The 26163-nt window shown below is 40.1% G+C and overlaps 2 protein-coding genes across 2 annotated transcripts; one reads left to right on the top strand and one right to left on the bottom strand.

Annotated features, from left to right (window-relative positions):
• The first annotated feature begins 11929 nt into the window (after nt 1-11929).
• On the top strand, nt 11930-16431 carry LOC116011323 (cleavage stimulating factor 64). Its single transcript, XM_031250874.1, has 7 exons — nt 11930-12071; nt 12201-12278; nt 13982-14020; nt 14136-14684; nt 14769-14858; nt 15767-15946; nt 16043-16431. Exons 1-7 carry the CDS (start codon nt 11979-11981, stop codon nt 16166-16168), a joined length of 1155 nt encoding a protein of 384 aa, XP_031106734.1. The 5' UTR covers nt 11930-11978; the 3' UTR covers nt 16169-16431.
• Nucleotides 16432-19057: 2626 nt separating this feature from the next.
• Nucleotides 19058-25835, bottom strand: LOC116010296 (CRM-domain containing factor CFM3, chloroplastic/mitochondrial). Its single transcript, XM_031249641.1, has 10 exons — nt 24908-25835; nt 23457-23889; nt 23245-23375; nt 21738-22181; nt 21361-21517; nt 20973-21265; nt 20812-20871; nt 20457-20528; nt 20083-20281; nt 19058-19586 (listed from the first exon to the last, which is right to left on the bottom strand). Exons 1-9 carry the CDS (start codon nt 25730-25732, stop codon nt 20144-20146), a joined length of 2553 nt encoding a protein of 850 aa, XP_031105501.1. The 5' UTR covers nt 25733-25835; the 3' UTR covers nt 19058-19586; nt 20083-20143.
• Nucleotides 25836-26163: the final 328 nt, after the last annotated feature.

The raw sequence follows: 26163 nt of genomic DNA, 5'->3' as shown, positions 1-26163 counted from the left end.
TTTATTCCAGTTCGGTTGATGACTATGATGGACCGGTCGTGTGACTTCTTGGCGGACCGGCTATACGGATCAGTCTTTTGTGCGTATTTACCCATCACTCACAAATTTTCCGTCCTTCACTGTTTTCTTGGCAATAAACAACCAACTTCTGAAATTTCCTAGTGATCTCTAAAGTCCAAATATAAGAGGCAACATTAAAACACTGAGATGGGGAGGCAATACCAACATTCTCAACTTCCAAAAATTTTTTAGTCCATCTCTTCAGAATATATTTCTTAGGGACTTCAGACACACAATGCACGTTTAAAATGCGTAAACAGTGACAACATAGGATCCCCGTTTCAGTGAACAACTTGCAATTGCAACAAATATCTAACTCTCTAATGTTAAAAATCACTTCATGCCTAATAATATCAACCCCGGGCCTCCAAACATGATGCTTATACACACCACCTTCAAATAGCACACACTCTTGATAGCATGATGCCCCTTTCAAAAACTGCTCTTCGAACAAGTAATATATCTCAATCGTATATATCCCTGGCGTGTGAAAGAATCTTAATGTGATCCATAGCCATTGCAGGTACACCTTGGGAACACCGAACATCTTCCCCATTCTCTCTACCTCTCCATTCCGAAACAACACCAACAAAAGAGCTATAGAAATCACATAGTCCAGCAATCTTGGATAACCTTCTAGAAATAGAGTGATTTGTGGTTTCACTCCTTTGTGAAGATAAAATACCACCAGAAAAATAATCTTTGTTAAATGCAGGGCACCATTTTTCTCTACATTGATACAACTTTTCAATCCAAGTATTAGTATGACATTTGTATGTTGTGACCATCCTAAAATACCATAACATATATATTAACTAGACCTATTCATATGCTATAATGCATGCCACTACAAAAAAAATGCGTTTTTAACGACGAATAAAATCCGTCGCTAAAAGAACAAAATCCGTCGCTAAACCCTTTAGCGATGGATTAGCGACGAAATTAGTCCTTCGGCAAAACCCTCCTTGCTAGAATTTAGCGACAAATTTTTTTTTTCCGTCGCTAGGGTCTAGCGATGGAAATATTCTTCGCTAAATAAAATAAATCCTTCGCTAAATTCCTTCCGGCGATGAATTTGATGATGAAATTTATGAGGGAATAACGACGGACATATCCGTCGCTAAAGTATGTCGCTATGTTTAGCGACGGATATATCCGTCGCTAAATTCAACTACAAAATTTCAACCCGTCGCTAATTTAGATTTTGTTTAAAATAAAAAATAAGAATAAAATAACTACCCACTAATTAGTATCACATACATGCTTTAAATCTATAATATAGTACCCGAATAATATAATTGTAAAATATACTATATCAAAACATTCAAACTCAATCACAAATTCACCATAACAAAAGTATAGAAGTGTAATGTTACATCATTAGAAACAATACCAAATATATTAATAAACATAATCTAATCATCTCTTATGTTTTCATCATTTGAATTAGTAGAATGTGAGTCCACAATGTCACACTCGAAAGCTTTGTCAGCTCCCATGCCACAGTAGTATGGTACCTATGCAAAATCCATTCATTATCAAAACACAAATGGTGGAGATCATTTCAGTTATACAAGAATGGTCAATGCCAACTTAAGCAACTAAAACGCATAGAAAATGAAAACCAAAATGATAGAGTTTTGCAAGATAAAGGTTAAATTCATACACCCCTGGTCCAGGATAACCTCCTGTAGATGTTCATAGGGGAAAAAACATTGAAGTCCAAAACATAATAAGGCCGTGTTAGAGATCAGCTGATACTTGAAACAAAAAGGAATGTCCAGTGCACTAGAAGTTAATTCTTAAAAAAAACAAATAACAAAAAATAAATTAGGCCAGGTGGGCAGGTGGTATAATCAAATTTAGATTCATTTGCTACTAGACATCGATTTATTTCAAGCAACTTCCTACAAACATGAAATAGTATGCAAATATGGATTCTACTAGGATTCTAGGAAGAAAAAGATAAGCATTTTAATTATTATCCTAAAGAAGGATATCTACTAGGATTCTAGGAAGAAAAAGATAAGCATTTTAATTATCATCCAACATGAAAGGTGCAACAAATTTATGTTTTCCATGATACTGAAGCTTGAAAGAAAGCAAAGTACGTAATTTAAAATAAAAAAGGAACCTGGGCTGCATGGTGCCTAGCAGCTTGAGTTAGAAGACTACGGGATTGTCCTTGTCGGAGGGACTTCATGCGCAGTACAAAGACATTTGCTCCCTCATCATATTCATCATAAGTCGCTTGTAGTTGGTGAGAAGAAAAACAGTCCTCTTTGGCTCCTCTTAGATTTCCCTTCTCTGTATACTTTTTGATCAATTGATCATATGATTCTCTGGAGATCCATAAGCCAGAGTAAGAATAAATCTAAGTAGATAGTACAACACATCAGAGTGATGACACTAGTTTGCACCTTTTTTCATCACATTGTCTCTTCATGTCCTACATAAAAGAAAAGCCATAAGCTGCTGAAGAAAAAGTTCAAGATAATGGAGAAATAAAGCAAACTAGAAACTAAAAATGGAAGAAAGGTTTTTGCACCTCAAGCCAATAACAAGCTCATTATGTAAAAACAATTGAGGTTTACATAGGCAAACCTCAACAACGTTTAGTTCATTGAGGAAGGACTCTGAAGGGACTGTGATTGTCTGGTTAATATGTGAGCGCGGGAAACAGAAAGCAACAACTTATTAGAAGGGAAAATAAATAATTCAACATGGAGATAAAATTAAAAATAAATGACTTAAGTGTGCATTACATCTATTTTGGAAATTTAAACAGAACAAACTACAAATTGCATCCTATGAACATTAGATTCAATTAAGAAAATATTGAATTCGATTACAATAAGCTAAATGACCATTAGATCTTTTTCCTCACATGTGTTGAAAAAAGTTTAAAACAATATATATTTCTGATGGTTTTATCAGGACCGGGTCCACCATAAACCGGGTGTCACAATATCAAACGAGACTAGATAACTATAGTATTAAAGCAGAATATATAACAAGCCCGACCGGGTGTCACAATATCAAACGAGACTAGATAACTATAGTATTAAAGCAGAATATATAACAAGCCCATCACGGCCAGCGCACGAGTACATAGGTGAGTACAAATAACGATGAAATGACTAAGGAAAGACTTATTGGAAAAAGGATGACCTAGATGCCTGGAATCGACCTCGGGACTGCTGACCAGGCGAAGAGAAGACTTGACCACTTGACCGCAGGAATCTTCGTGTCCCCCACTTTTTCTGTCCTAATCAGATCGCGCACCCCCTATTTCTACTACCGCCCATCCGATCCTTACCCTCCACGTGTACGGCCCAGGATGAAACTCCTCCTCTACCAACCACGTACCCCTGCCCCGAGCCTTATGTACCCCCACTCGATCTGCCACGCACGCGCATGGCGCAACGTACCGCCGCCCCGCCACAAGGCCTGTCGCATGCCTCCGCCCGAACCCCGCGACTCCCCTGCATCCGCGCCCGTCCCGACGCCGTAATACGCCGCGGCTAGCGTCCGGTCCAGCCGCCGCAGGCTGCACCCGGTCCAGTCGCCCAGGCCGATCCCGGTTCAGCCGCCACAGGCTGTACCCGGTTCAGCCGCCGCATGCTATACCCAGTTCAGCCGCCGCAGGATGCACCCGGTCCAGTCGCCCAGGCCGATCCCGGTTCAGCCGCCACAGGCTGTACCCGGTTCAGCCGCCGCATGCTATACCCAGTTCAGCCGCCGCAGGATGCACCCGGTCCAGTCGCCCAGGCCGATCCCGGTTCAGCCGCCACAGGCTGTACCCGGTTCAGCCGCCGCATGCTATACCCAGTTCAGCCGCCGCAGGATGCACCCGGTCCAGTCGCCCAGGCCGATCCCGGTTCAGCCGCCACAGGCTGTACCCGGTTCAGCCGCCGCATGCTATACCCAGTTCAGCCGCCGCAGGATGCACCCGGTCCAGTCGCCTTGAATCGTGCCCGGTTCAGCCTACGCAAGCCGGACCCGAGCCGGTCCAGCCCCTCGCCTCTTCCTGGGCTTCGCGTGATTATTCCGTGGGCCAAGCCCAACTCCATAATACCCCATCATAAGTCCCCCACTTATTTTAATTATTGACTAATGATTAAAAGAAGTAATATCGAGCCTACACCCAAGCCCCGAACCTGGCCCATCTCCAACCTTGTCCTAGTCAAACCTTCCATCTTCAACCTGTTAAAAAATCCCATGATTTTCTCCCCTTTCCTCTTAACCTCCGTTAAACCTCTCCCATCTATTAAGCTACATTAAAACCTCTGCCTTTGGTTCACGCAAACCCTAACTTCGCAAAGATCTCCCACCCTGCTGCACCCTACTTTCCCTACCGCCACCGTCGTCACCATGCACGATTCGCCCAACACCCCCGGCGCCGGCGCTATCGCGCAAACGCTCCCCGATGCCCCGAACTCCACCGCCGCCGTTACCACACCTGCACCTTCGCCGATCGCCTCCTCCGCGACCCTGACCGATGCCATTGATCCCCCCACGCTCGACCTCACGCCACCACCCGTGACCCCGCACCATGTCGCGACCCCAAACACTGGTGCGCCACCACCCTCGGCCGCGACGTTGGGTTTTCTTGAGTTCGCCCAGTCACTATTCGTCGCTTCATCCCCCGAAGCCCCCGTTGTGATCGCCACCCGAACCAATCCTTTAATCGTCGTCGCCAGTGCTGCCGCCTGCCGAAGCCAAACTACCGTCCCCCGCGGCCAGGCGTCGCTCACCCACACGGGCCCGCCGCGGGTTGCCACCCCCACCCCGTCGGTCTCCACCATCACTCCCCGAACTACATCCTCTTTACACAGGTTGGTACCTTCTGTTATTAATTTGATAGATGAAGTTCCCTCCCCTAGAACCTCCCCGAGTTACCGTTACTTAGACCATACCGTGGTTAGGGCCATAGTCTCGAAAGTGTCTCAGGCCGAGTATATGTCTCTGGATGAATGGTTAGGGGAGGAGGTAGAGATCGTCGTTCCTACCCCTACTGACAATATGACTGCACCCCCGCGTCCCAACCTAGTAGCTATCCATTACCACTCAGTTTTGGTAGGCTTGCAATTCCCCTCCACCCCTTAGTTTCTGAGTTCCTGAATGTTCACAATGTCGTACCATGTCAGTTGAATCCTAATGTGCACAGGCTGTTTACTTGCTTTCTGACTAGATGCCGAGAGGTTAAGGTGCCCTCTTCCTTGTCATTGTTTTTGCATTTGTTTCATGTCGGTCAGACTGGCCCATAACAAGAAAACCAAGTGATTGGTGAAAGATATAACCAACATGCAGCAGACATACCTAACCTTAACGTTCGAATTTGTTGGCAGATAAAAGGCCAGATTAAATGTACAATAACNAACTCCTCCTCTACCAACCACGTACCCCTGCCCCGAGCCTTATGTACCCCCACTCGATCTGCCACGCACGCGCATGGCGCAACGTACCGCCGCCCCGCCACAAGGCCTGTCGCATGCCTCCGCCCGAACCCCGCGACTCCCCTGCATCCGCGCCCGTCCCGACGCCGTAATACGCCGCGGCTAGCGTCCGGTCCAGCCGCCGCAGGCTGCACCCGGTCCAGTCGCCCAGGCCGATCCCGGTTCAGCCGCCACAGGCTGTACCCGGTTCAGCCGCCGCATGCTATACCCAGTTCAGCCGCCGCAGGATGCACCCGGTCCAGTCGCCTTGAATCGTGCCCGGTTCAGCCTACGCAAGCCGGACCCGAGCCGGTCCAGCCCCTCGCCTCTTCCTGGGCTTCGCGTGATTATTCCGTGGGCCAAGCCCAACTCCATAATACCCCATCATAAGTCCCCCACTTATTTTAATTATTGACTAATGATTAAAAGAAGTAATATCGAGCCTACACCCAAGCCCCGAACCTGGCCCATCTCCAACCTTGTCCTAGTCAAACCTTCCATCTTCAACCTGTTAAAAAATCCCATGATTTTCTCCCCTTTCCTCTTAACCTCCGTTAAACCTCTCCCATCTATTAAGCTACATTAAAACCTCTGCCTTTGGTTCACGCAAACCCTAACTTCGCAAAGATCTCCCACCCTGCTGCACCCTACTTTCCCTACCGCCACCGTCGTCACCATGCACGATTCGCCCAACACCCCCGGCGCCGGCGCTATCGCGCAAACGCTCCCCGATGCCCCGAACTCCACCGCCGCCGTTACCACACCTGCACCTTCGCCGATCGCCTCCTCCGCGACCCTGACCGATGCCATTGATCCCCCCACGCTCGACCTCACGCCACCACCCGTGACCCCGCACCATGTCGCGACCCCAAACACTGGTGCGCCACCACCCTCGGCCGCGACGTTGGGTTTTCTTGAGTTCGCCCAGTCACTATTCGTCGCTTCATCCCCCGAAGCCCCCGTTGTGATCGCCACCCGAACCAATCCTTTAATCGTCGTCGCCAGTGCTGCCGCCTGCCGAAGCCAAACTACCGTCCCCCGCGGCCAGGCGTCGCTCACCCACACGGGCCCGCCGCGGGTTGCCACCCCCACCCCGTCGGTCTCCACCATCACTCCCCGAACTACATCCTCTTTACACAGGTTGGTACCTTCTGTTATTAATTTGATAGATGAAGTTCCCTCCCCTAGAACCTCCCCGAGTTACCGTTACTTAGACCATACCGTGGTTAGGGCCATAGTCTCGAAAGTGTCTCAGGCCGAGTATATGTCTCTGGATGAATGGTTAGGGGAGGAGGTAGAGATCGTCGTTCCTACCCCTACTGACAATATGACTGCACCCCCGCGTCCCAACCTAGTAGCTATCCATTACCACTCAGTTTTGGTAGGCTTGCAATTCCCCTCCACCCCTTAGTTTCTGAGTTCCTGAATGTTCACAATGTCGTACCATGTCAGTTGAATCCTAATGTGCACAGGCTGTTTACTTGCTTTCTGACTAGATGCCGAGAGGTTAAGGTGCCCTCTTCCTTGTCATTGTTTTTGCATTTGTTTCATGTCGGTCAGACTGGCCCATAACAAGAAAACCAAGTGATTGGTGAAAGATATAACCAACATGCAGCAGACATACCTAACCTTAACGTTCGAATTTGTTGGCAGATAAAAGGCCAGATTAAATGTACAATAACAGGAATGGCTTCTAATTAGAGATTTAAAAAATAAAAAAATTAAAAAAAAAAAAGCTAGATTAAAGGTCCAACAAAAGGATTGGCGTGGTCTATAGTTTAACCTCAAAAGTTCTAATGACAAAGCCATCTCTGAGTAATGACAGGTTCAATAATAAAAATAACAATGCATATAAATGATATATATCAAACAATCTGTAGAGATGGCAAATGAGAAACCTAATAAATGATTATGCAGTCAAATAATATACTTTACTATAAGAAAAATGATTATGCAGTGAAATAAACTATAGCACCTATGTTATTCTATATCAAATTCAACCAGATGGTGTAATCAAACATATACATTCATATTAAATGCTTTGTATCTAGAGGAGAAAATCAGTGAAGCACGTTGCATACAAGAATATTAAAAAAGGAGATAAGACACTAAGACTAGTAACCTAGATATAAGAAATTTATAGAGTTAAACACTCAAACACACAACCAAAATACCATACCAGGAAGAGAAGGAAATACTTGCAGTTCAAAGTACCAACGCAATTCATACTAAAACACAAGGGAAAAGATAATAAAATACATACCAGTTCACGGTTGGGGAAGCGGCGGCGGACGACCGAGCAGGCAAAGGCGGAGCAGGGAGCGACATTCGACGTTCGGCAGAGTAGGCGATGGCCAGTGCGTTCGGCGGAGTAGGGAACGGCGTCGGCAAAGCAAGCAGCGGCATTCGGTGGAGCAGGGAACGGAGTCAGCTGCGTTCGGCGGAGGAGGCGAAGGGCGGCAGTGGGTTCGGCGGAGCAGGCAACTTCGTTGGTGGAGGAGGCAATGGCGGTCGGCGATGGTGATGGTATGGGCAGAGGAGGGCGACGGCTGGAGGCTTAGGGAGTTAGGGTTGGGCGAGTGAAAATTCAAATTTCCGTCGGATTCAAATTGCAAGCTGTAACCTTATACGGAGTACTATTTTTACATTTAGGGACGGATTCAAATTTCCGTCATTTATTAAAAAAATTCCCGCTTCCCATACTAAAAACTGAAAACAAACCCACTCATAAAACTTAGTGACGGATCTTAAAATCCGTCGCTATATTTTATTAAAAATTACTAGTTTAATATTCTAGGACGGAAATTTAAATCCGTCGCACGGATTCAAATTCTGTCGCTAGATTTTATTTTTGAAAAAAATTGTAGCCCACTCCTTTAATCATCTAGAGATGGGAATTGAATCTATCGCTAAATATAGTGACGGATTAAAATTTCCGTCGCTAGATTTTGTTCAAAAAATTAGTGCTCATTTTTTTAGAAGCAAAATAAACTCGGGAACAATGCTCTAGCGACGGATTTTAAAATCTGTCGCTAGAGCATTGTTCCCGAGTTTATTTTGCTTCTTAAAAATATGAGCGCGAAATTTTTTACAAAATTCGTCGCTAATCCATCTCAATTTTTTGCGCGACACTTTACCACTAAAATTAGCTACGGATTTAACGACAAAATTTTTCCATCGCAAATTTCGTCACAAATCCGTCGCTAACGTTCAATTTTTTATAAAATAAGTGAATCTGTCGCTATTCCGTCGTTAAATTAGCAACGGTCGGAATAAATCCGTCGCTAAATTCATCGTTAAATCCGCGTTTTTTTGTAGTCTACACAGAATCTCAGAATCAATACAATACAAATACTCTAACATTGAAATACACAGAACATATCAACATAATACACAGAATCGTTGTAAGTATTGCCAACTCTGTATACTAAGGTAAGGAATTGGGAAAATTATAATACACAAAATTCTAAAACAAAATAAACATAAATATCATCACCAATACACAGAATGTTTAACGGATGCATACCTTGTCCAATAAAGCTCAAACTCTGCCTCTGTATAGGTATGTTTCAACAAACAATTGAATATGTCTAGAAAATCTTTATGATTTCTTAATCCCTTGATGTGATTCTTTGAATTCTCACCAATATGCCATATACATAGGCGATGTCTTGACCTTGGAAAAACTTGGGAAATAGCAGCAGCCATAGCAGCGCATTGATCGGTCATTATGTTTTGGGACTTTTCTCATTCATAGATCTTAAAAATGACCTAAACAACCATACGAGCGACTCAATCCTCTCGTTCAGCAAAAAACCACATCCAAACATGACGTTCATACAATGATGATTCATACCAACAAATGGACCACAAATCATATCATATTTGTTAGTACGATACATCGTATCGTGAACTAACAAATCTCCAAATAATTCATAGTCTAGCTTCATTTTTCATCTCTCCAAAAAAAAAAAAAAACTGCACAACCTTGACTCATCATCCACTTCAAAATTAAAGAAAAAATCATTTTCACTTGACTGCCTTCGTCTAAATATTTCAATTAATGTGTTTGAGTCGGTTCCATCCAATTTGTTCAATACATTAGTGCACAATGAGTTATATGCATCCATGCTTTTAAAACTAACAAGTGGTGACCCCCCCTAATTGTGTTTTAAGAAACCTTAAACCATCCGCCACAGAAACACCGCTCTTCTTCAAATCCTTTAGATAGGAAAGATGATTTGTAGACACTATTCTATGTGACCGTAGAAGATAACTTTTGCTCGGTGGAACCAACTCATGATTATGAAGCTTCTCGTGCTTTGTCACAGTCCACATCCCATTTCCATCTAAATCAAATTGAACAAATGCACAATAACTTGTCCGTATATCAACTTTTGAATAACATCCCTTTCCTAAATCCCTTTTAAACCCAAACTTTGAACAATGAAACTCCTTCATCTTCAATGTTTTTGTAGTAGCACTATATCTTTGCTTACCCTTCCTCACACTAAAACCTAGCCTGAAAGCATAATCATTATAAACCTCATATGCTTCATCACTAGAACTCACTGACAACCCTAACAAATCCTTATCGGCTGCAAAAACACAATGTTTAAGTACCCTTACCATGAATACACAGAATACATGTCTACAATACACAGATTGTATACAAGGAATACACAAAATATGGAAACACCAAAATACAAAAACACATCATCATGTGTTTACAGTACAACTAACATGAATACACATAATCCTTGTCTAAAATACACAGACTGACTTCAAAGAATACACAGAATCATTCTCCTACCATCTGTTTACCTACCACTACAATGAATACAAAGAAACATGACCTGAAATACTCACAATTTCTTCAAAGAATACACATAATATCCACACAAATACACAAAACTCACCATCTACCCTTCCAATTGCCTAGTTGTATCAGAAACAATCCTATAACTATTATCATATAATCCAAACAACGAATATTACATACGAATTCATTTATTTTCATCAACACAAACAAATCAGAAAATCAAATATAAAAAACCTGAATTAGGATCATCTAAATTTGCCAATCCAACCGGAGCATTAGAGTCTTCCGTCGCAACTAAATCCTGCTACGCATTGACGTCTTCCATATCCTAATGCTTGCGTATCCAATAGCTACGAACTGGATATTTGTTAGTTGTGAGTATTCTCAGATAGCGAAGACGACAATCGCCATAATTGCCAATCTGAACAATTCACTGTTTATATATATATATATATATATATATATATATATATATATATATATATATATATATTTGGAAGTTAACGGCGAAAACAAAAACGTGATTTCCAAAAAAACGGACGGTTAGTTTACAATGCTCAAAACGACGTTGTTTACGTACATGGTGCACATTGCTATGTGTAGTACGATCAAAATCGGCCGGAGCCCGCGGGCTAGCCCACACCCGCCCCGCAGTGGGGCGGGTTAGGGTTATGAAAAAAATAGGCCTGCATTAGCAGGCCATAATTGACCCGCAACCCGTGCGGGTTAGCCCGCGCGGGCTGTGAGTCAGCCCGCTGGCCAAGTGCTCCTTAATAATTATATAAATTTAATTAAACACTCCCAAATTCCCAATTCTAATTTCTAAACCTAATGTCCTAACTCCTAATCCCCTACTGGAAAGCCAACGAGAACAGTGGAGAGAGAGAGGGACAACAAATGGAAACTGGAGAGAAGATAAGCCATGTCGAAGAGCACCACCGTCCACTGGACGCCCTCCAGCCTCCAGCCTGCTCTGCTCCACGCAGGCCGCAGCAGTCTAGCCTCGCCGCTCCAGCAATGTCGCAGCAGTCCAGCATCGGCGGAAATCGAAGCAGTCCAGCATCGGCGGAAATCGAAGCAGTCCATCCTCGCTGCAGCCGTCTAGCACTCCACCGCGGAGTCGCGAACCACGCAGGAAAGTCTCCCCTGCTCAGCATCCAGCCTCGCCGCCAATCACACGTTCTAGCTTCCAGCTTCCAGTTTTCATACTTCCATTGCAACTAGAATGTGTAGTAATTTTTTGTTATTTCATATTTTCATTTAAATATTTCACATTTGTTAAGTTTGGCCGTATAAAAAATTACAAAGTGTGAAACTGAAGACTAAAGCTAACAAAAATTGCCCTTAATTTCAAAAGAAAAAAAAACGAAAAAAAAAAAAAGCAAAAGAAGCGTGCGGGACCCGCGAATCCACGTGCGGCGGGTTAGGGTTACACGAATTCTGGCTTGCAGGCCTAACAGGCCGACCTGTAAAAGCCAGGCAGAAATTTGGCCCGTGGTGGGGTGAGCCTAACGCGACAGGCCGACCTGCTTTGACAATAATAACTATGTGCACCATGGTCCACGGTATAATTTGCCCTAAACGACCCAAAAGGCCGAACTATAAATGCTCTCCTCCATGTCTCACGCGGCACAGTGGCCAGAACTCAGAAGAGAACGATGGCGGGAAAGGAGGTAGCCGGCGAAGGTTTGTCGGCGAACATCGCTGGAATGTCGAAGAATCAGCTCTACGACATCATGTGTCAGATGAAGGTGTGCGTATATACGTATAGATGTGCTGTATTTCGTCTTTCACTCAAGCATTCGCTTGCATGTTTGAGATAGGGCACTGGACTGGAATTTCGATTTTCGTTTAATTTTCAATATTTTTCTGTGCTACAGAAGCTGATGGAACAGAACGAGAAACAAGCTAGGCAAATTCTCATTCAAAACCCTACCTTGGCCAGAGATCTCTTTCAGGTCTTAATGATTCTATAGTTTATTCCTTTTTCTGGGGAAAATCTTATGTACTTGGTTCATCTCTTTGCCATTTTTTAATGAAGGAATGTTGCGAAATAGGGTCTGGAATATAATTGAAGTAAGGTAGAGTTTTAATTTTTGTATAATTATGATGAGTGTCACAGATTTGGAGGACTAATTTTCAGAAGTGAAGAGAAAGTTGCATAAAGGAAAAGGGAGATAATAGAAGTTTGTATGGGGAAGAACTAGTTAAGAGTAGAGAAAATGTGATGTTAAATTGATTCCTGATGATTATTTCTCTAGCTACTGATGAGCTATATAATTCCTGAGAAATTCACCATTACAATGTTTTAGTGACCCCTAATGACTTCTTCATGTGGCCATTTGGTTGAAATGCAAAGAATGATAAAATTTGAAATTAAAGCCAGGCTAACAGACTACGGTGTTGGTTGTTGTTTGAGAACAGTACCGCTTGCTTGCTTGAAGTCCCCAATTCCCAAATGCAAAAAAACCATATTTTCAATGAATTTAAGCCATTCTACTTAATTATCATCCTTATAACCCAAGATCCAAGCATATTAGGGATCTTTTGTCTTGGCAATTCTTTGTTGCTCACAGCATCATCATTCAATAGAAGTCACAAAATATATCAAGTTTTAAAAGCATGAAGTTAATGTGAATGACAGAAATTAATATAGTTGACATGGAATGCTATTAGCTACCATAAAGGGGTATGGTTTGGCAGTTGGGTTGAAAATTCGTGATTTAGGTCTGTCGAGGGGGTCTGTGTTCTGAAAACGATTATAGTGGGCATGAAGACAAGTGTTAACTCCTTTCAATTTGATCCTTGAATAATAAGAATGGTTTTCAGCTCAAAGAAAATGTATAAATTTGATTATTAGAAATGGTCGTGTCCTTTTATTTTATTAAAACAAAAGAGAGCATGTGGGCAATTGTTGTATGTGCATATGTGGCTTCTGCACCGGATAATTAAAGTGAATAAAGTCTTGTCTCTGCCTTTGCATGACTGTGATTGTGATTGCAAACACAATTTTAAGGTTCTTAATTTTTGCTGGTGGTTTCTGAGATATTCTTTTAGCTGTGAGGATCTTATTTCTATGTTATGATGTGTAAATGACTAATGCATTCAAATATATAATTTTTGCTAAATTAAATTTGCAAGCTTGGGTCTATTTTTCTATACTATATCTTTCAGAGAATCAGATATGATAACTCATAGATTATAGAAACGAACAAGTTAATAATGATTGGATAAACACTCCCTCCTAATGACCCAACAGAGTCTTCTCACACCGAAAACCTTCACTATTTCATGAATGTTTAGTGGGTTATATAGTACAGTGGGAAGATGATCCTTCCTTTAAATTGCTGAAATTCTTCTCACTTTGACAGACTAATATTGACCATATAGCAAATGAATAGTTCATGTCATGGTCTTTTTTTTAGCAATGCTGACAATGGATTCAAGGTTTTCTCTCATTTTGCGCCACAAGTTTGGCTGAACTTCTATTTGACTAGAGTTTATGATTATTCTGCTTTTGCACAATGTAGCAATTAGACATGAAGTTCAGAAGATGTTGAGTTTCTTTGTTAATACTTAATACTATGATACTAACCAATCTCTGAAATTGATTCTTCATTTATTATTTACTAATGTAGTCACAACATTGTGTGTTAATTAGGCACAAATAATGCTTGGGATGGTGAAGCCAGCACAGCCGGTATGCATTTTATCTTTTCCCATGAACTCCTGTTGATTGTATATGAGGCCTGCATATGTATATGCATAATGCATACATAATTTTTTCATCTCCTGATAATTTTGCTTTATTTTAGATGAGCACACCAACTCCTGCAACACAAAGTACGCAGCCATCACCATCTCATGTTCAGCAGTCAAGTAATCAGGCTGCTCCAGCAGTGTCTGCACAATCAGGTTTGCAGGACCAAATGAGAAAGCAGCACCATAGCCAACCTCCATTATCAATGTCATCGTCGATTGCTCCTTCATCAAACCTTCAACCCCCATCATTGCCATCTCATCCATTACAGCAAGTACAACAACCAAAAGGACATACTAGTGCCCCATCAGCACCAATGTCACTGCCACAATCAGCTCAAGCTCCTAACATGCCGCCACTTCCTCATCATTCTGCTGCACAGCCACCACCACATCTTCAATCTCACATGCCCTCTGCCCCTACTCAGTTGGACCAATCAATACAAACTAGTGGCATCCAGCACCTGCCACTGCAGCCACCACTACCACCGCAGATGAGACCTTCAATGCAATCCTTCCCTCAGCAAATTCACCCCCAGATGGGGCCCAATGTGGGATTTCAGCAGTCTGGCACTCAGATGCACCATTCACAACCCATGTTTCATGTAAGCTACAAATAAGTTTTCAGGTTATTGAATTGACTTCATTGATATATAAATTCCAATCTTCTGTTCATTTTGATCATTCAGGCAGCTAAGCCTCCCGCACCAATGGGCCCTTCATTTATGCAAGGACAGCCACAACTTCCAAATCAGCCACCTCCCCAGTCACTATATCAGGTGCCTTAGACATTATTCTAAGCTTGAGTGTTACATAATTATGTCATTTTGGTTTTAAATCTTATCTTCTCTAGCAAGCATGATAAACTATTAGATTTGCCTGCTATAATTTGGTTGTTAACCAATTGAAGGGTTGAATCTATTTAGTTGGTTGAAATTTATTCCTTCTAATTTTATGGCTTCCTTCTCTCTGTGATTCACGAATGACTCAAATGTCAAGAAGTGTAGTTCCTTGCTAAAATATTACTAATGGGATTAACTACTCATAAGCTCAATGTATCTTCAGAAACAAAGTAGGAAACAAATGTACCACCTTCAGACCATAAAACCTAAAAAAGTCCTCATCTTGAGAGAAACAAAAACTACTTGCATAACAAGATTCTGTTTCTGGTAATGGGTTTTCTGAAACTAACTCCTATAAATGAATTCTGTTAAATGTAAAGAGTTTCTGAATTCTGAGACATAATTCCCAGTGCTTGGAATCCACTGCTCTGCTGAGGTTGGGTTTGGCTCAGCTGTTTAAGCCATGGAAAACATTTCTCACCCTATTTGATGTGGAGCCTTGTGCACTATGTCCCAAACTTTTTGTGGTCTGCACAGTGCACACCCATTTCTTAATGTGCTACACAAATTTCTCATTGCAGCATGGAATATGGGTGCAAATGATTTTTTGCACTTCATTCACTGTTTGTGAAAATTGATCTAGAATTATTTGGCATATAGGCATAAAGATATCTGTGTCCATCATTAACCAGTTAAAAATGGTTTGCACCTGCATGTTTTGATTGTTTTCTGAAAGCAAGTACTCTAATTGTCTTGAAGTTCATTTGTACCTACCTACTCTACCTTTTTGGTTCCTGAAATGCTCCTAAGCTAACATGCTTGCCAACATCTGGTGTGTTTCTAAGGCGGGAAGTTCACACATAAGAACTGATTTCAATCAAGTTGGAAGCTCCATGCCAGCAGATAGAGGCTCTGCTTGGATCCCTGGCCTGCCAGAGAGTGCACCTACAGGACAACTTCCCGGACCGCCACCACCATTCCCCAGCCAAATGGGCCCTGGAAATCAGCCTGCTCGACAACCAGCAGTAATTTATGCATTTCTTTTCTCTTCTATTTTTCAATGTTATTCTTGTTAGTTTACTTGGGGTCCCAAAAACATGTGAATTTTATTGATGATGCAGTTGACTCCGGAGATGGAACAGGCCCTTCTTCAGCAAGTGATGAGTCTCACGCCAGAACAGATTAATTCATTGCCTCCGGAGCAAAGGACTCAAGTTCTTCAGTTGCAACAGATGCTGCGTAAATGAGACCCAAAGTGGCACCCTACACTTGCTGCAATACTGCCGCATAATAAACTTGTTTGTATTCAGAATTAGGGTCTATGATTTGAAATGTTCATTTAAGATCAACCCGAACTTAAAGTTTCAAGGCTCTTGTATTTGTGATGATTTTTTTTCTTCACTTTTTTGGTTAGATGCACCTTATGCAATGAAAGGATATCGCTATAAGAACTAAAGTTTTTGTACTATACAATTTTATTTATTTGATTAACATGTGTCAATTATTTTAATTCACAAGTAGTTAATGAATATGAAAGATTATGCATACAGCATACTATTTGGTAAAATTTTGGTTCAGATAGCTACATCGTCTTGTTCATCATACATATAATTTGAACCTAGGGCTAACATTATTTCTGAAAAGCTCTCTTCCATCACTACCTCTATATAATCAAATTTGTAATTTCTATACTATATAATTTCACTTTTGGTCTTATGACTGTTGAGGTATTGTTTATTGGAGTTCACACGTTCCAAAATTGTCAATTTCAATTGACAATTATTCAACTTTTTTCAATTTCAGTCTCTATGGTTAAATTATCACTTCTCTCCTTCTCTTTCTTTTCCATTTTCTTGCTCTGCTTGTTTGCCAAATTTCAAAGTCAGATGTTGCTTGTTCTTGCTTATGGATTTCTTGTTCTGGAACAAGTAAAAGACGTTGGCGTCACCCACTTCCCCATACTCTTCAAGCCTGATTCTTATCCGCTTTATTTCCTCCCAGGACTGATTTACAACCCCAGAATTGAAGAGAGAATCCAGGATTCGTACATGCTCTGATTTCGAATTCCACCTTCGCTTCGGCTCTGGTGTGCTTTCCTCAACCCATACCGCAAAACAACCAATAATCACCATTAAAAAGCTTAATTTATATTTTGTGTAATTAGTGTGATTATTGGTTGTTTTGCAGCAGGGGTTGAGGAGATGACACTGGAGCTGAAGCCAATGCCAATGTGGAATATGAAATCGGAGCAAATACGTATCATGGAATCTCTCTTCAATTCCGGGGTGGTGAATCCCTCCCGGGAGGAGATAAGGCGGATAAGAATCAGGCTTGAAGAGTATGAGGAAGTGGGTGACGCCAACGTCTTTTACTGGTTTCAGAACAGGAAATCCAGAAGCAAGAACAAGCAGCACCAGACTTTGGAATTTGGAAAACAAGCAAAGCAAGAAAATGGATATGAAGAGAAGAGAAGAAGCAAAAGACAAATTTGCCCTCATCACTTTAGCCATTAAAATTTTTGACTACTTCTCGCTGGTAATTTGGTTGGAGGGACTAAAATTGAGAAAAATTAAATAGTTATGGATTCAAATTGAATATACTCCAATTAACTATACCCCAACAGTCATAGGACCAAAAATGAAATTCTGTTTATTTCAGTTCAACACAGTCCAATTTCGTATGTTTTTGAAAAAATCCCCAATTACCTAACCAACGAAGAGAACATGAAGAAATTGAAAGAGACCACCTCGAAGATCAAGAGTTTCTTCAATCCCTAATCAATCCCCACGTCGCAGTTGGAGCTCACTTCCTGGCTTTTCTGCCCCGGAGTTGCCAGGGATAACCCCACGAACACTGCCATCGTGAAGAGCGAGTTCACGTTCACCAGACCGTCCGACACCGTCACGTGGAGCTGGTGGTGGAAGCTGACCTCGATGGTGGCGACGCCTCTTCTGGGTTGCACGGAGTAATACAAGTATGCCTCAGATCTGTTAAAGTTTCATTTTTTTTTTTAACAATCCAAGCAAAAATCAATAATGGTATGAGGAAGATGAAGCAAAATACATAAAAGGGAAGTAATTATTACTCGTCCATGAGAAAAACTGATTGAGATATCGATTCTTGTTTGAGCTAAGTTAATATTGGGAGATTCTGATTGCTTGAAGGGAAAGGTAGGCTAGTGAAAAAGAAAAAGGAAACAATTTTTTTTGCTTTACACTTTAGATTGATGTAATACGTATACACCCAAACAAACTCGTAATTTGATTACATAAATCACATTTAATAAGTTTTGAATTTAAGCTTTTTTTTTTTCTCTCTTAGATTATGTCAAAATTTTTTTTTTTGAATAAAAAAAAATTAGAGTTTTTTTGCACTGATTTTTGGATCACTGAATTAATTAAATATGTTTATATGTAATTAGAGTTTTTTTTTATGGAGAAACATACGAAATTGGGTTGTGTAGAACTAAAGGGACGGTTTTGCCCTTGTTTTGCACGGTCTAAAGGATTGAAAGTAACGGTTGGATCACAACGGGTTGAAATTCAAAGTCAAAGGAACATGGATGATCAATTTAAAAATTTAGCACTAAACATGACGAAACTATCAAACTCAAAGGACCTCAAATGACATTAACTCTCTCTATTATATATATATATATATATATATATATATATATATATATATATATATATATATANTATATATATATATATATATATATATATATATATATATATATATATATATATATAGCTTTTTAACTGTATTGCAAGCTTGCAACAACAATTTTAAAAAATACTTCTTTGTTTTTTTTCCAAATCACCTTGAAAGTGTGAAACTTGAAAAGATGTGATTAGCCCTAGGTGTTTATTTTGTAAAGGAATTATTTCCAATTTTAGTGTAAGTAATTTCCCCATTTAGTCCCAGAGTATTATCTCTACCAAATTTGGTGCATGACTTTCATTTGCATCACATTTTTAGTTCAAAATCATACCAACTTGAATGGTAAAAGTCATACACCAATTATGGCAAAAATAATACTTAAAGACTAAAAGTGAAAATAATTCTTTTGTAAATTAACCATACCATTCATTCCACTTCTGTAGTCTAGAAGAAAATATGAGTAAAAAGAAGAATGGTAAAAATGTACGTGCATAAATACAATTAAAGAATGTGCTCCATCTCAACTAAAAGCCTAAGATGATAGTTGGACTACACATAGATACCAAATTAAAGCATGTGCTCCATCTCAACTAAAAGCCTAAGCTAATAGTTGGACTACACATATTATATTTATGCTCACAAATACAAGTTGCACAATTCAAGTAGCTGCAAACAAGTGCAAGCTAATCTGGCTATACATTGACCTCTAGTCCTAACAATGTATACAAGGACCATACAATACAAACTCTATAAATACAACATAATTAGGGGCTTGACAAAAGATCTGCTTCAGAATAACTGTAATGTTGGCACACACTTCAAGTTGTCAACAGGTGGCCGTTGGGCAACGTATCAGACAAAACCACTCGTTTCAGCCGCAAGATTCATAGAATGACCAATAATTCTGGGCTGAGGTTGTTAGATGCAACTGTTTATAATATGAAACTCTTTGCATTGTTCCTCAAAACTGTTGAGATGCCACTGCCACTCCAATTTTCAATGCTTCAACACCAAAAGATATCATTAAATTATAGTTGCTAAAACTTTGCTGTGTATGCTTTTAGTTCAGCAAAAAATATTGGGACTCTGGTGGAGTGGTGGATTCCTATAATTATTCTTTCAGATCTCGAGTATGGTCATAATCATACACAGTAAATAACAATGTTGTAGAAGGCACTAGGCACTAGTCGGGCGAGTAATAATAATAAGAAAACCACAGTAGTGTACACATTCCACACCAAAAAAAAATTGAGTTGGCCGACTCAGGGGCCGAGTTAGCCGAGTTAGGCGTCAAGTTGGCCGACGCGGGCACCTAGGCCGCCTAGTTGGCTGACTAATGTCTGCCTAAGGGTAAAAAAATGTAAAATCCCCTCGACCTAGGGGCGCCTAGTGCCTAATGCTGATTTTAATTGTTTCATCTCAAAGAGTATCAAAAGTAATGCACATTAAGAGTTGGCGTATCAACAAATTTTCACTGCTAACTAAACCAATAGATTACCTCAAAAATGGAAGTTAGTCTTTGTGCCCCCAGAAGCTTGATAAAACAAGAAAGAAATCTGCTATTCTCTTTGCACAAATGAAAACTCTGCATCCGAATACTCAGAATCTTCATCACTCTCCCATTCAGGATCTTCATCTTCATCTTCATCTTCATCTTCATCGCCATCAGAACCCATCCATGAAGCTTCAACTTCACTCTATTACATATGTGTATATAAACAATAAAGATCATTCATTTGCCATTATCACTTTAGCTATCAAGCCATATTGATTCAAAATTTGTCCCAAAAAGAACTTAAATAAGCTGTCACCAGTCACAACACTGACACTAGCAGTCTGGGACTTACCAGACATTCAAGTTAAAGAACTCACTTGGGTTAACTCTGAAACATGATTGAACTGCGCGTGCTTCCGATCACTGCCATTTACATCTTGAGAATCACCCTATACAGTATCCAAAATATAACATGATAAATTTCAGCTGAGTACAAGGAAAAGGAATTGATGTTTAAATGTATTTTTGACAAAGAAAGAACAAGGCAACCAAGAAATGTGGTCTTGACTGCTAATGGAATGAAGTTTTGGCAGACAGAAAAGTTCACAACCAGTGAGGGATATTGGCAATTGAAAGCACAATTGTCTAATTCAAGCAACAGATATCTACTCAGTTGATACCTATGACTCTATGAGTGCATTAATATTAACTGAATATGAAACTATGACTTACAATTTCTCTTTTCGTTTGCTCTATGTTATTCTCCAGTTCAGAGATGTGCTGACTCAGAGCCTACAGAATAATGTGCATGTATCAGAAAGAACAAGTATATAATATAATTTTTAACAATGAAGATATCACAAAGAAACATTGTATGTAGAGAATGAAAATACCTCATATCGTTGCAAAGCCACTCGACGCTTTAGTGCCTTTGCCTTAGTCAGAAGGTTCCTTGGCCTGAGGCTAATGGGTCGTCGATAATTTTTCCCACGATAGAAAATTAGAGCATAACCTTTGGGTACTCTATCTATTGCCACTAGGATTCCACCACTTTCATATTCCAAGAGTCTAGCTGTTTCCTCAACAAAAGCAACCTCCTTTTCTTTTGAAATTAACTTAACAAGTTCTCTGTGCTTCCAATGTAGATGCATGTTCTCAATAACACCATCAAAAACTCCACGAATACCTTAAAGGTCAGAAGATTAAACAGAAAATTGTGTCAATTTCAAGTAGGATATAATTTTATTTTTTAAAAAAAAAACATCAAGTAAAATAACTGACCAAGTGGCAAGTATGATTTCATCTTCAATCCAACCTGACGATACATGACCCTTTCCTCCTCTGTGATTGTTTCCTGGTCATCAGAAGGACCAGCAGGAACCCAGGATGCTACAATTTTTGATAGAAGGTTCTCTGCTTTAAGCTTCTTGGCTTGAGACTGTTGCATTAAAGAGAAAAAAGTTCAGACAAAGATGTGTATACTGTATGCATTGTGCTTAGAATGAAAGTATTTGCAACCAAAAAAACATTAGGATTTAACAGAGAAGCTACTAGCAAAAGCCAAGTTATATTCATTTATATCCTAAAATAAGGAACAATAACATTAGGTAAGGAACCATCATATTTTCTAACCAATTAAAATAAAGAAATATACTTACAATGGCTAATTTATGTTCAAGCCGCTTGATTACTCTTTCAGTCCTGGCTCTAGCTGCATCTTTCAACATCTTTTCACGTTCTTCATTGGATACATCTCTCCCCCATTGGGCTTGAGCCTCATAAAATTCTGCTAAAGTACCAGCTAGTGCGTGTCCATCATTATTAACAGGTGCTACTGCTGCCAGCCCTCTTCTCTGTTTCTCTTCAACATCACTAGCCTCATATAGTTCTGCTAAATTACCAGTTAGTTCATGTCCATACTTATCCACAGCCAATAATGTTGTTGCTCCCTTTCGCACTTTATCTTCATCATCTAGTATCTGTTTCGTTATTTCCTGTCTTTCTGCTAAAGCAGCTGCAACACTTGGGGGAACAAAATCCTTTCCCCGATAGATGACTATGTAGAATTTGTTTCTTAGCAGTAACACTCCACCTGTTAATGCCTGTTATATGAGAGGTTGTTAGTCACAGTAAGCTGCATACATCTTGACATGTGCTCATTCCCCTACTCCTTCCCAAATAATATAAAAGAGACAGGAAAATTAGATCTAGCTACATGGAATTATAGACTTTACAATTTACCATAATGCTATCTATCAAAATACTATCGCAGTTCTGAATAGCAGTGTCTCACAAAAATTTCCCTCTGGCATCAGAACTCATTTATATCTATGTGAAAAATTCACACAGCATATACTAAACCAAACCACTATACACACATACAGTTACTCATCCTTCAAAATTCAAAACCATTAGTTTGGAAGTATTCCAACAACACAATATCTAAGTTGAATACTAGATATTAGAGACAACTAAACAAGCACTGAATATAAGTCATCAATTTTTTTTTTTTCTTTTTGGTATCTTTTTCTTGACGAGACAGAGAGAAATACATAATAGAGGATCAGAAGTGTTCTTATAATTTGGTCTTCACTCTTCACCAAGAGATTATAGATGCAACTTCCCTAGTATTTGGTGGCAAGCCGAGAGCTTAAAGCAATAAAGCCAATAAACAGCAAATGTTAAAGTAGAAGGAAACAAAAGTTAAGGATAATAACTCATCAATACAGACACACACACACACTTGAAAAGTTCCACTACTCTTGCAACAAATGAAAAACAAGGAAACCACTTTCTCCAACACTAGATGTGTCAGAAGGTGCTGAATAAAATTTGTGCATGCCTTTCTAAACAAATACACCAAGGGCCAAAGTAGCAAATTTCCATATGCATCCAGGAAAGAAATTTTTAGGACATCTAACACAATGCCAACATATGTAGTATTCAACTTCCAAAGTATAATAAACAAATTACTTGAAGTGCCAAAATGCATGAATTTTTAGATGTCTGTTGGTTCTAAAATATAATCCCTTATCCACTGAATCCTAAACTTGATATGTTCTGAACATTCTATCTCAAATCTATGCACAATCATCAGATTACGTCATAAAACAGAAAGGTAGAGAAGAAATGAGAATGGCATATAACAAATAAAACCCAACACACCTTCAACTCCTCAGACATTAATTTGTTGTTTGTATTCTGAATTCCACGTTTCACAGCAATTTTCGCAATTAAACTTTTCTCCCAGAGTTTGATAATAGCAACTGCCAAACCCTGATGGTGTCTATTTCTCCCTGAATCCACGATAACGCTACAACTTAGACAATGTAAGTCCAGCAATATAAAGTACATAAAGACAGAAACTCAGAAAGTACCTAGAGCAAAATGGCAAGGAAGTGATTTTGCAAGTTTTCGTAAATTAGTCATTTCAGCATTGGTTAGGTTAGGTCTCATTCTGGTAGGAAGAAGCCGAAAAGGAGTTTTGTAGCCGGGAACTGTCGTTGGAAGTAAATCAGCATCAACAGGAAGAATTCCTGTTCCCCACCAATCTTCAAAGCGTGGACCTAAACCATCTAGCAACTTATTAAATTCAGCCTCTTCTGCAGTCATGCTTTTATTGTGGATAACCGGGTTACTTTTTTCCTCAACTGGGTGAAAGCTCTTATTTTCGTTGTTCACAGATTTATCAGAGGAAGAAACTTCTCTATCTTTGGGTTCAGCTCTTGAAGAGGGCCCAAGATAGTTATTTCCACGGTACACCGCCATAACACTTCCAGACCTCCATACCACAAGTCCACCTGTTCGACGCTGATGATAAAAAGGGGAACATTGAAGACCATATTCATATAAGCAAAACAACTGAACAGCTCAACTAAATAGTAGCAGGCAATTAATATCATATTGACATACATCTCAATTGGCCAGTGTATTATAAATTCCATACTTTTAATTTAGTTTGCATGGGATTTTTCAGTTGCATGAGATGTATAGTGTGGATTTATTTCAGCAGGTATATTCTGGAAGAGAAAGATCCAGTTTAGTTTGAGGAACTTTGCTAAAACGTAGCAGTTTATTTAATAATCAACATTCTTTACATATTTTTGAGTTTTCAACTTACACCAAATGGCTCATTGTATTTGAGTGCTTGTTTCATGGCATTATGTCAATATAACAAGATTTAAATGTGACATTCAAAATCTTATTTCAATCAATCAAATGCCACACCTCTTCTGTGTCGAGAAGAAAATTTTGAATTTAAGAATGGGCAGCCTCATTGAGGACCTAAATAAATGGTAAAACCTTCCAAATTGTATGCAAACAGTAAACTGGAACAGAAAAATGGAGAGTCAGAGTTGTTGGCCCAAAATAGTGTTGTCTAAAATTATTGGCAAAAACATTATACCAATCCTACTATGATTCAAGGAATATGAAGATTAGTCAAAGAAGGAAACAAAGAATAAATCCAGACAATATGAGATTCATATTTCCAATAAAAACATCAAAGAAGATTATAAAAGGATCTATTCCCCAAGAGATGTGGCATGCACAATATTTCCCAATACTGTCTTGAGAGTTCAGTGTATTGAGAGAAAAGTATAAGTATTAAGTGTTTCCAACCTTTGTACTTTAAACCGTGCTCATAGTAAATTTAGGTTTTTCTCCTAATATATGAGAACTGTTTGCAGATTAGGAATTTCTCGAACTGCTTTAAAAGTTTTGTGTCACAATTACTGTTCTAAAACATCAAGCCAACAAATTTTCAAGTGTTAAACAAAAATAAAATAGTGTAGATTTGAATGTAAAGTCCAAGTGAAAGTGCACAAACCTCAACAATTTGGTGTGCAGTCTTCATATCATGAGCTAAAGCCTCATGAAACTTCAACCTCACAACTTCATTTTTCCTCCATTTGTCATGAATCTTCTCTAACACTGCCCCAGTCACACCGGCCTTAGGTACATTGATCTTTTCCCTGAGATGAACCCCTTGTCCCCTCAGCCTCCGCAGCTCCTCATCCTCAATTGTTAGCTCTGCCATGGTGGGAGCCTTCACTATCCTCCTCCTCCTCCCATCCTCCTCCTCATCATCATCATCCTTCCCCTCCACACTGCGCTCCCATGGCAGCAATGTTTCATCCTCATCCTCATCATCACTCTCCAGCAGCATAGTATCAGGCCGAACCCAATCCCTCTTCAACAAATCCCCCAATTTACCTTCCCCATTAACATCCAATCCCGAATTCCCCTCATCCCCTTCCTCTCCTTCGTCATCCGAGCCCAATCCCAAATTCCTCAACCGAAACACAATCCTTTCAATCGCAGTCCCCCCGGCTCTGGTGTGCTCGTCGAAAACTCGAGTTTCCGTGTCCAAATCAACGGGATTGGTGCTTGATGCCAATGGCTCTACGGAATGCTGCGGCCACTTGTTGAGCCACGAAGAAGAGTGCTGCTGCTGCTTGGACTTGAGCGGCACAGGCTTGGACTTACCGTAGTTTCGTGAGGGTATTTTGGCCTTTCCGGCGGCGGCGGTGACGGAGAGGCGGAGGGAAGAAAGAGGTTTAAGGAGGAGAAAGAACGGCGGGCGGCGTGCAGGTGTAGAGAAGATATGCGATGGCATTTCTGTTAATTTTGCAGTGGATAGAGATAGGGACATCTTCTTCTTCTTCAATTGATGGTTAAAGCTTTCATTGGTTGAGCTCACAGTTATGCAGTGGGCTTTGGAGGCGGGAGCTGGACGAAGATGACGATAAGATATACCATACCAGCATTGGGATATTTTCCTTTTTCCTTTTAAGGATACTAGAACTTAGAGCTACAATGTCATTCTCACACTTACGGTGTATTCAATCGTGACTTTTGTAGATTTTTAAAAACTTTTAAAATGATAAATTTTAATAAATTTTTATTGACTTTCATAGAGTCATTAAAAACTTTTTAAAACTTTATAAGACTGTATAAAAATCTGTATAAAAAACTTGCATAAACTTTTTTCGACTTTTTTATTTTAAAAAGTCTACAAAAGTCATTAAAATTCTAAATTGAATACATCCTTACAAACTTTCATAAGCAATTCATAACAATATT

Source organism: Ipomoea triloba, chromosome 2 (genome assembly GCF_003576645.1).
Source record: "Ipomoea triloba cultivar NCNSP0323 chromosome 2, ASM357664v1".
NCBI classification, from domain to species: Eukaryota; Viridiplantae; Streptophyta; class Magnoliopsida; order Solanales; family Convolvulaceae; genus Ipomoea; species Ipomoea triloba.
The sequence above is the reverse complement of the archived record's forward strand: the minus strand, read 5'-3'. Positions and strand labels throughout refer to the sequence as shown.

What these genes read in the sequence shown, in the direction of transcription:
- LOC116011323 (XM_031250874.1), top strand. Translation starts at nt 11,979, where the DNA reads ATGGCGGGAAAGGAGGTAGCCGGCGAAGGTTTGTCGGCGAACATCGCT. An exon ending in CTCCCCAGTCACTATATCAG is followed by an intron (nt 14,859 to 15,766) that starts GTGCCTTAGACA and finishes TGTGTTTCTAAG; the next exon opens with GCGGGAAGTTCACACATAAG. An exon ending in AGCCTGCTCGACAACCAGCA is followed by an intron (nt 15,947 to 16,042) that starts GTAATTTATGCA and finishes TTGATGATGCAG; the next exon opens with TTGACTCCGGAGATGGAACA.
- LOC116010296 (XM_031249641.1), bottom strand. Translation starts at nt 25,732, where the DNA reads ATGTCCCTATCTCTATCCACTGCAAAATTAACAGAAATGCCATCGCAT. An exon ending in CTGCACACCAAATTGTTGAG is followed by an intron (nt 23,890 to 24,907) that starts GTTTGTGCACTT and finishes TTTTATCATCAG; the next exon opens with CGTCGAACAGGTGGACTTGT. An exon ending in TCCTTGCCATTTTGCTCTAG is followed by an intron (nt 23,376 to 23,456) that starts GTACTTTCTGAG and finishes TCGTGGATTCAG; the next exon opens with GGAGAAATAGACACCATCAG.